This window comes from Lepidochelys kempii, chromosome 1 (assembly GCF_965140265.1).
Source record: "Lepidochelys kempii isolate rLepKem1 chromosome 1, rLepKem1.hap2, whole genome shotgun sequence".
NCBI classification, from domain to species: domain Eukaryota; kingdom Metazoa; phylum Chordata; order Testudines; family Cheloniidae; genus Lepidochelys; species Lepidochelys kempii.
Window position 1 is genome coordinate 44983073 of NC_133256.1, and position 11017 is coordinate 44994089.

An 11017-nucleotide genomic window follows, 5' to 3' on the forward strand; every position below is an offset into this window, starting at 1 on the left:
AGCTGCATACTTGGGTGGTACACGCTACCAAGCCTGCAGCAGTAATGTTCTTGTATATGTATGTATTCTCATATGTACCCAGACACGTACATCCCAAACACTGACTCCTCCTCAGTAGTGAAGATATTCCTGGCCTAGTGGCGAAGTGAAGCTCACAAGAATCTAGGCTGCAGCCACTTTATTTAAAGGTGTAAACATCTTTGTTGATGGTATCTAGAAATATAATATCAAGTCACAGTTACAGGTGAGTGCATGAAATAAACATGCATGCCAATTAGCAGCATCCAAAGTTCTGCCATTTCCCATAGTACGTTGACAGCTATGATCATCACACAAGTAGTAAAGACCATAAAAAGGATGCCAGCAGTGCAACGCTCTGAGCCCAGGTATTAGGTGCTCACAGAAACTTTCTCCATTCAGATACTTATTAGCTAAGTATTTGGAAAGTACTGTACTACTATAGCGTAAATACAGTGAGACCAAAACTTCTATAAAGGAGTCATGTAAAATTCCTACATAGAGCAAACAGATGAGTTTCCCCACTCCAACTAAACTGAACAACAAATACACAATTCCTTTCCTAGCAAGCTTCCTAACATTCATTATAGCGTCTCTTGCATTAGAAAGACAAGTTATAACAGACTGGATTTGGGGAATATTTTGTATGGACATCTTAAAAACTCAGAACTCTGCCTACAACTCTCTGGGAACATAAGACTGGAAGGGATCTCCTGATGATATGGAGTCCAGTCTCCTTCTGTCACCGGCAACCCCATCATCTAATCCAGTTCGTAAATTTATCAAGCTCCTTCTTAAAACTAGTTACATTGTTTGACCCCCACTATTTCTATTGAGAGGCTGTTCCAGAACCTCACTGCTCTGATGGTTAAAAACCTTCTTTTCATTTCTAGCCTAAATTTAATCATGGCTAGCTGTCCTTGCACCAACGTTGTTCTTCACCATAAATAGCTCTTCTCCCTTCCTGGTGTTCACCCCCCTGATGTATTTATATAGAGCAACAATAACCTCTCTCAGCTTTTGTTTTGTAGGCTAAACAAGCCAAGCTCTTTTAATTTTCACTAGCTCCATCTGACATCTCAGCCTACCAAATTCCATCTATTTCACAGTTTATTACTAATCAAGACACAGAAGCAAACTGAGTGACTAAGCAGAAAAGTTGCAGCATTTCCCCTGAGCGCAAAGCTTCTGAGTTATTATTTTCAATATTCCACAGATAACACCCCCCAAAAATGCTGTAACTTTAAGAGAGAAAATACAACACCAGAATGTTACTTTCATCTTCATTTTTTTAATCTGTAAAATAGACCTATTATTCAAAGGCCCTGGATACATGCACAGGAAAAACCTAATGCAACAATTAACTTTTAAAACTAGAGAGTCAAACAGGAACAGCAGATTCAGAGTAAAGGACTTTCCCACTTCCTCTAAGACACACTCCACACACCCTGTCCCTGTGTAGGGTCAAACTTACCCGCTTTCTTGGTTTGGACTTTGTGAATAAATAAATCAGCAATCAGACAAAAAAGGCCAGTCCAAGACTCCTCCTGAAGTTTGGCTGTTCTTAGAGTACTTAGCTCAGGACAGCTCAGCCCACCTCCTAGGTCCTCTGTCTCATACCCAAGCTTCCTCGATCAGGGCAGCCTAGTGCTGAAGGCTGCTTTCCCCCTTTTTTGTTAGAGACTTCCTCCCTTCTGGCAGGTGTGGTAGGGCAAGACCAGCTTTAAGCAGCTGTCTGAAACAGACCACTAACCTCATCTTGCTTTGATCCACTGTGTGATTTGTCAGTAGATTAGGACCTCAAACTATTAACCAGCTAAAAGGACAATAGTGCTAAATTAATTGCAGTCATTTAACTCCCTCTCAGCAAATCAAATGACATTTGGCTATTAGAGCTGCCATAAATATGACCTGATTAATGGCCCGGTTCATGCTATCTTACAAGGAAACCTGTATTGAAGGAAAAGGAAGCATCTGATGAAGTGGGTTATAGCCCATGTTTATGCCCAAATAAATGTGTTAGTCTCTAAAGTGCCACAAGGACTCCTCATTGTTTTTGCTGATACAGACTAACACGGCTACCACTCTGAAACCAGTTCCATCGTGGTGGTTCATTCCATTCCCCCCCATATAACCACAGGGCAAGATCCATCTACAGAAAGGAGCTAGGGAGTATGAGATTGCACTGTTTTATGAATATACCCCAATTTAAAAGGGAAAAAATATACACAGATTATAATTTTATACTACAGCATCACATCAGACAAGGACAGCTGGATTTTTTACCCCAAATTTTGAATATCAGGACAAAAGCAGGAAAAGTTATATAACATAATATGGTAAAAGACAGTCGTTATTTTATACACACTCGCTATAAAGGCTGACGGCACCTAACTTAAACAGGCATCAAGTTTACGTTGGCTCCTTTGGCCCTTGAGTCTACAGCTTTTTAATACTCTAATTAACAAAATTGTTTTGGATTCTACCACAAACAACTTTCCTCAAGGAAACTTTCCCTGGGGAAAGGTTATTCCATAACTGCCTACCGCAGGGTTTCTTGCACCTTCTCTGAAGGCTCTTACACTGAACACTGTGGGTGACAGGATACCGGGCTAGATGGATCTCTGGTCTGATCCAGTGTGGCAATTCCTATGTTAACACTATTCCAAAGAAATTCAGAATTTTGTCTGAGTCATTTCCATGGGAGACTCATTCATTCAGTTAAGAGTGGAAATAAAAGACTTGGATCCTTCCATTCCATGGGAAATCACACAGGAAGCGGGTTGGGGGAGAATGATGTGAAATTCTTCTCATGAAGTTTCCCCACACTCACCCCCAGGGAGTGGAGCTGATCGTTCTGGCCTAGGAAAGCAGGGCTCTCAGGGGATCTGTCAAAAGAACAGAGAGATCTGTTCAGAGATCCTGTACCTCTACAGTGTCTGAGAGGCCCTGTGCCCTCCTCCCTCACTTTCTGTCTAATGGAGCCAATGGGGAGGTGGTGTCAGGACCTTCCCAACCAGCTAATGTCCTCCCCAGTCAGCTGATGCCCTCCAGTGAAGTTCCACAGGGGGTGGGGGAGAGGAGCAGGGGCAGAATGACTGTGTCTCAGGCTGCAGTAACACTTGGGTGAATTTAGTAATAGCATTCAGGGGCCACGGGCAGAGAAGATGATGTGGTTGTGTAACTGAATTCCAAGGGACTCTGCTTAGGAGTAATTATGTGTATGTATGAAAAACTGTTTGCAAGAGTGGTCCCATATTCCAAAAGCATGCTGGGATCCTTCTGGAGGAAAATCACGATACAACTGTAAATCATTATCACTGTCATTACACGTGAGCACACCTGCTATGAGGGTATGTTATTAAAAAAAAAAAAGGCAGGAAGTAGTGGCAGATTACTTTGAAGAATTATTAACTGGGATGTCAGGTGTGTTTCTTCATAAACACAAAGCAGACAACGTTCTGAGAAACAGAACGGACAAAAGTAATAGATTCACAAGGATTTATAATGATCTTGAATTACTTCTGATAATATATTAGGCAAAATCATGCTTTCCTTTACATTAGGCTGGTATATTTCCTCCCACCTTGCCATGAACAAATTATACCCCTAGGCCCTCTCTCCCTCGCTGTATGTACTGGCTTTGCACCATGATACTCCTTTCCAGGGTGGGGGAATGATACTGAGTTTCTACATCTTGGTAAGAGAAGATCGAGAATGCCCCTTGTCACCAACAACTGAAGATGAGAAGGTAATAGATTTTAGGGCTGCATCAGAATGAACAAAAAGAAAAGGAGTACTTGTGGCACCTTAGAGACTAACCAATTTATTTGAGCATAAGCTTTCGTGAGCTACAGCTCACTTCATCGGATGCATACAACCTATCAGAATGAACAGTTCACACACAGTAAATGGAAAAGGCAGCCCATTCCTGGTTGTTAAATGCTGAGGAAGGTAATTTCTTAGGTTGATGAGTAAAGTGTTTGTAAATTACTTTAAATGGTCAAATGGAAGGGATTCTCAGATATGCTCACACAAGCAGCCATTCCCCCTCCCCCAAATACTGATACATAGCTTTGGCTTGGGGCTTTGTAGTGTAGAAATATTACACAGATGGTCAAAAAAGGGCAAAGTAAAGATAAAGTGTGTTTGTAAAGGAACTCTTGGTGCATAGCCACAGAGAAATGGTCCAACAGTTGACTGTGATTGCCAGACATCCCTCTCTTGATGGGAAAGCATCCCCCACTCTTGCAGCAATCCCTGCTTCCTGCTCCCTTCTGGGTTGCATCAGGAAGTCTCAACGCCTATCTCTAGCAGACTCAAAGGAACAATTTCCTCAGTAGAATTCCACCCACAGCCCATGAGACAGTTCTGCAATGCTGAGCCTTACCCCTGCCTTTCAAGTCCTTCCTCAATCACCCCCTCTCCCTTTCATTTCCTTTCACTATCACTATCTCAGCCTGACACGAAAACCACCAGTCTGATACTGCAACCGCTTGCAATTTCCAAACTGCACAGAAGTGTGAGGAGTCAGCAATCATTCTGGAAAGCAGCAGGCATTGCCTTCTGTCCTAACACACAGCCCAAACGGTTAGCCACGCCCGCTGCAAAGACCCTAGTTCTGGTCTTTGAAAAGTCTGACAAAGCAAAGGTCACACTTGTTCATGAGCATTTTGAGCTTAAAAAACAAAAAATCTCATCTCACATCACCAATTAAAAATGGTAAATGTATTGAATGTTTGTGGGTGTGAAAGTCATCTTTATTATACAATATACTATACTATACTATACTATACTATAAATGCTGATTTTCATCGACACTAGTGCAAATCTGGAGCAGCTCAGCTGAGTTCAATGGACTTACTCCAGATTTACACCAGCATACGTGAGAGCAGAATTTGGCTCAAAAGAGCTATACTGTACAGAGCACCTTGCCAAAATACCATGGGGTAATTCCCATTAGTGCTGGTGAATCCCATTAGTGTGGTTAAAAAGTTAGAGGCTTAAATTCTACATATAAATGGAAGAATAGATGCTTCTGTTCCACACCAGTTTCTAATCCTCCAGCCTTATGTAAATGTACGCTGGAATTTTTCAAGGAGGGAGTGAGGTGCCCAACAGTCATTGAAATTCAAGGGATGTTGGATGTCCAGCTTTTGGGTTCTTTTATTGCTCCCAGTCCTAATAAGACAGTGGAACTGATCAACCCCTGCAGGCACATATAAGTGCAAAGTGCAGCCCCCTGTGGCTAGGAAGGCCCCAGCACCTGAGGGGGAATTCATATCTGGGTCAAACACATGGTGCCACAATGATCATCCTAAAAGAATACACAACTTGAAACTCAAGCCCGAGCTCCATAGCCATCCCACCTGTGAAGGCTTCCCGGGACAGGCCCTGAATTACCATGTCTCCTGCATGTCCTAACAATGCCCCTTCCCAGCAAGATCTCTGGATTTGCATTGCTGCTCCAGGCCTGCTGATGGAGAAGGGGTTAAGAGTGGCTTGTGACACTGCACCCCTTGTTTCCATGCTAGGCAAACTTTCTGCTACCAGGAAGCTCACATCATTCCACTGACAGGACCAGGATGGTGAATCAGACTCTACACACTTTGTGAATGGCAGGATCACAAGACAGTCCTTGTCCTGTTGCCTTTTGCCCCACCAGCTATGCCAGCCTTGTATGACCCTTTGTCCTCTTCTCCAACATATGCTCCCACTACTTCTTACACACTGCCCGGCCACAGGAAATGCCTTTGGGAGCATAAGGCCACTAACCTCTCCGCCTTAAAATTCCTTCTCAAGATATAACTCTGCTGTGATGCCTCCAGGAGATCAGCCAACTAAAGATTGCATGGGGGGGAAGACTCAGGGATCATTGACATTGTTTATTACATTTTTTTAAATCATATGATTTGGAAACATCAGGTCAGGCATTATCACTATCTTACATAACCACATGATCTTATTATCATTATCTCTTCCTTCCTTACCTCCTATTGTTTGGTTGATACACTTGTCACATCTTGTTTTGAGTTATACTGTAGGCTCTTCCAGGCAGGAACCATGATTTTAGAACATCTAGTTCACTGGGGCCTGACCCTAGCTGCCACTGCAGTACTAATGATGACAAAAGTTAATGTGTAAAGTGACTAGCAACTGAAGCTCTCTAGTCTCCTATTTCTCATTCTATCGTCGTGCTCAGTCCTAGTCCCATTGCTGGTACAACTGACTTCAGTAGGACAAGGGTGCAGATCCAAGGAGGCTTTGGCTTTCGCTCTGTGCTGTCATTTAAAAATGAAAATACATATTAGCTGATCTCTCTGTCTGAAGCCTCTCTGAATGTACATGGTCTCTGGTTCTTCTATAACTAGCCTCACATATGGATAAGGGGCTTGGGCCCAATCCTTTAGCCCTGACTAGGACATAATCCTCCAGTGAGGTCAAGAGAAGAGGACTGCAGAATCTAGCTCTTTAGTTAGCCTCCTGTAGTCCTTCCACACGCCAAACCCCCATTGCTTGAAATGGGAGTCATAAGTGTGCAAGGACTGCAGGATCAGGCCCTAATATGGCATCAAAAGTTTAATTTTTACCATTTGGTAAAAACCTCACCCTAGACCAGTCAATAGTCTGGTGATCAGGGCACTTGGGATATGGGAGAGCCACGTTTAAGAAACCGTGGTCTTAATCAGGCAGAGCAGGGACTTGAACTTGTAAGTCTTCCACTTGCCACATGAGTGCCCTGACCACTGGGCTATTAGCTATTCTAAGGGGGTTTCCTCACTCATGGGGTTTTTCATGAGACTGTTTGAAAGGTCTCCATTTCCTCACAATGCAGAATGGGGAAATGTTTTGTTTCTCAAAAATTGACATGGGATGGGAAAATGATTTCCTTCCCAGATTGACTACAGGGGATGGGAGTAGGAGTCTATGGAGAATCAATGCTTTTACTTTAACATGTAATTTCCCAACACCCCATTCCTCACCCCTTTAGTATTCAGGATCTGATCCTGCTCAAAATTAAAATCATCAAGAGTTTTGCTATGGACTTCAAAGGAGCATGGTCACCCCTTCTGGGAGATCTACTACATAGCAAGTGACAGAATAGGAGATTTTGCAGGATTGATGATGACCAAATCATATAGTCTGCCACAGTACCCATGCCCAACCACCAGCTACCCATCCCAACTGAAAATCACTTGGCAGGATTTGACCTACTGTCTCTAATTGTAGATATGCAGACAGCTCTGTATTCTCAATGCTTTCAAGTCAAAATCTGAACTAAGTTTCAATGCAAGAACAAAATATTTCAGGGTTGTTTTACTCATTTACACAAACTATTTGCATTACTGCCATGGTTTTAGGAAATTAACTCAGCCTTTATAAATGTATTGGTCATCATCTATTTAGTCTGGATTTAGTTGATTGAAACCATAAAGTAGAATAGTTTGCAATAAAATGTAACACTTCAATGGTTTTATAACTCCTCCATTCAACTAATTTATAACAAATAATGCAACAGGTTAAGTTACAACAAGTCTGTGTTTGGCCCTAGGTTCCATATGCATTTTAGTATTTTCTCTCACTCGAACTCAAGACCTCCCTGTGCCTGGTCCAACTCCCGTGAACCTCCAGATGACTTTACCTCTCATCTGGAAAGCTCTGTTCCAGCGCCAGAAAAAGCAAGCATGCCACTGCGAAAATCCATACTCCGGTGCATCCCAGCTAATTAGCACTTCGCCCTGTTGGTCCTACTGTTTTGGGGTCCCCCAAATTGTACCATCAAAATAGACAATACATATTGCTTTTCCTATATGACCAGAAAAAATCCAGGCTCCAACACATCCCGGTGCAAGAGCAATCTGGGTTTTACCGAATCCAGGGAATTTTGACCACAGATCTCTACATTCTGTTGGAAAAATGGAAACCAAGTGTAGCTGCTTCCAGTCCTTGCTAAAAAATCTGGTCCCTGATACAACTCGGCACACAAAGCACTTGTAAAATCCAAACATGGACCGGGAGCCAGCATGATATGGCCCATTTTTTTCACCTAGATCCGCAAAGTTTTACTCTCTATACAGATACTCTTTTACATCAGGTAAATCTATGTCCAGAGCTCTGCTTTGATGGTGGATCTATGTCCTGGCGGTGTTATTTACCAAGGATATATCAGGATCTGGATCTTTGCAGTGGGATTGGAGCTGGTGCTCTTCTTTTCTGGTAGAATTTAAGGCTTTGAGATTTAAAACCCCCACCAGTATCTAGGTACCGGATACATCTTTTTGCGGGGCTGCTGCTCTCCTCTGCTATAGGGTCTGGATTTTCGAGTTCGCTAATAGTTGCTACATTTTTTCCCCTCTGTTAAAACTGGAATTTTGCGGAACTAGGATTACAGTGGGCAGGGTCAGGGCACTAAATGTGTCTTTTTTCCCTCGCTGTTGGGCCAGGATGGATCAGAGTCCAGATTTCTCCAGGGACGTGCGGCTACAGCGGTTGTCTGTTTAAATTGTACAAGATCCTGCGGGAGCCCAGTGCTGGAACCGGGCTTCTGCTGCGTTCGCTGCCCGGGATTCGTCGGGGTCCGGATTTTTGGCGAGGCGGGAGCCGCTAGCCTTGCTCTCTGTTTTGATGCTACAAACTGGGGGCTTGAGGCCACAGATCGATAGGATCCAGCCTCTCCCCGAGATTTCTTTTCTGCCCGTGAGAGTCAGACACGGGACAGCTCCGACGGGCGTTACGAGAACCTGCTTGCACAGCAATAGGGACAGAGCCCCGTTTGGGCACCCGGAAAGCGTCCCGGGGTAAGCAGGTGTGCGCAGCAAAGCAGCCTCCTGCAGGGTGGGAAGCGGGGTCCAGACTGGGCACCATGGGGGTGAGGAGAAATGGCGTGCGGCTGGGACCCCAGCTCCGGCCCCCTGCGCTGCCAGGGAGCGGGGAGGGTCACACTCCCCCAGGCAGGGGCACGGGATTGGGAGGGTGTCTCTCTGGGGCGCAGAGCCAAGCGCAGCCGGCTGCCTCCTGAGTCCTGGACCACTTAGCTTCGGCCGACCCCCGCCACCCCGCCACCCCCACCCCGCAGGGGAACGGGCCACTTACCTGCGAGGAGGAGAGCGGGTGCCAGCAGCCCGCACAGCATGGCACCTGCGAGCGCCCGGCTGCCCATGGTCCTGCCCGGGAGGTGCGCGCAGGGTAGGAGAGCTCCGCCCGAGCCTGCTCGGAGAGAGGACGCGGCTCAGGGACACCCAGCAAAGGGGCTGATCCTCCGGCAGCCTGGCCGGGCTCGCCTTGCCCGCGGTGGCGAAGCTAGCGGGGCAGCTGGTCCCGGAGAGAGATCACTATCCAGCAGCCGCCTAGCCCCGGGACAACGCTGCGCTCCGCTCCGCTCCGCAAGGCGCGTCCAGCTGCGCGCTTAACCTCCCGTGGACATCCCTTCACAGGGAGCTGCCTGCCGCCCGGCTGATTTATAACCTCCACATCCTCCCAGCGGATCACGCCCTCCTCTCCCTGCGTCACCGGGTCCCCCCTCCCCTACATAGCCTGGAGCCCCCCGGCCCCCTGCCGTGCCCCGCTGCCGGCGCAGGAGTGACTCCGGCTCCCGAGCGCGCCAGGCAGGGCTCCGGCTGGGAGTCAGTGCCCACTTCCCGGCTTCTCGGGCCCCCGCTCAACTCGCCTCCGCGGCCCCCCACCCATGCCGCCCCCTGTCACTCCGATCGCTCTCCGGTCCCCCCACACGGAGACCCCCGCTCCGCTCCTCCAGCCAAGGGCGGCTGCGCTCCCGGCCGGAGCCAGGCGCAAGCCGGGCTTGGCCACACGTGTGTCCTTGTCCATCTGCCTCGCTCTCTGCCTCTGTCTGTTATCACCCCCCTACCCCACCCCGCAGCAGCCTGAGTCGGGCAGGGCAGCGCCTCTCCACCGCCGCCTGAGGGGCCCGGCTCCGCTCCAGCCCAGCCGCGCTGGGGACCGCCCGGCTCGGCTCTCGCTGCCAGCGCGTCCCCGGAGCCGCGAGCGTCCGGGTGCCCTCCAGGCGGATCGCGTGCCATGCTTGCCGCGGGACCTTTCCGCCGGCCGGCACCGTGCTGCCCTGCACGTCTCCCAGGTAAAGTACCGCGGGCTGGGTCGGTCGCTGAGCGCAGAGAGGACTTTCACCTCCGGGGAGCGGCTTCAGATCCCACCGCACACCAACGGCGGTGGGCTGGCTTCAGCTTCCCCTCCCCGGTCGCCCCACGGCGCTGAAAGCCGCTCAGGGCCGAGCTCGGGACTGCTCAGCCGGGAGATGCTCCGGGGAACCTGCCCACACTCCTTCGGATGCTTCGAGGAGCTTGTGCAGCGCCTTTGCTGGCGCGGGGACAGCCACAGTGCCTACCTGCCTGCCTGCCTGCCTGCGGGGTGCCGATTGCCGTGGTCCTCTCACTGGCATGAGTGCCGGGCGTAAGTCCCCCGTCGCCCTCTGTGGGGCAGATAGGTGCTAATATCCCCCATGTCACAGGTGGGGAAATGGAGGCACCCAGGCACCTTGGCCAAAGGTCACGGGGAATTTGTGACAGCGCCAGGGATAGACCCCAGCTGCCTGAGCCCCCCAAGACCATCCCGTGCAGGAAAAAGGGAAGACGCCTGCTTTTAAAGGAGTAGTTTAACGTTCAAGTTTAAAAATAGTAGATCAGAGTGTTTGTGTGAACTCTGGGGAATTTGACTGTGACCTATCTAAGGACTTGATCCTGTATCTTCAATACTGTGACCAGAAATAAAACGTCTATATACAGAAGCCTCCACTCTCATCCCCACAGACCATGTAAGAAGGGCCCGGCTGCTTTTTCTCCCAGAGGATGACGCATGAGATCCCTGCTCCCCAGGACAGAGAGGGAAGGACAGCAGCAGGAGACCCATCAGGAGAACTCTGACATTGGGACACCAAGCACCTTGAGGCCTCCCAACACCAGACAACATAGGCAGGACATACCAGCTTCCTCCCCCAGGGGACCTCAGGATCAGACAGAGAGGAAGA

General features: G+C 48.1%; 1 protein-coding gene across 3 annotated transcripts in view; it reads right to left on the reverse strand.

Moving 5' to 3' along the window:
- Positions 1-9478, reverse strand: part of FLT1 (fms related receptor tyrosine kinase 1) — a 138800-nt gene extending 129322 nt beyond the window's left edge. For 2 of the 3 annotated variants that reach the window (XM_073340752.1, XM_073340742.1), the window contains exon 1: positions 9112-9478. In XM_073340752.1, the coding sequence (XP_073196853.1) occupies positions 9112-9178 (67 nt within the window). In that variant the 5' untranslated portion in view covers positions 9179-9478. The remainder of the gene's footprint in view (positions 1-9111) is intronic. The other variant, XM_073340762.1, reaches the window with a different exon arrangement.
- Positions 9479-11017: the final 1539 nt, after the last annotated feature.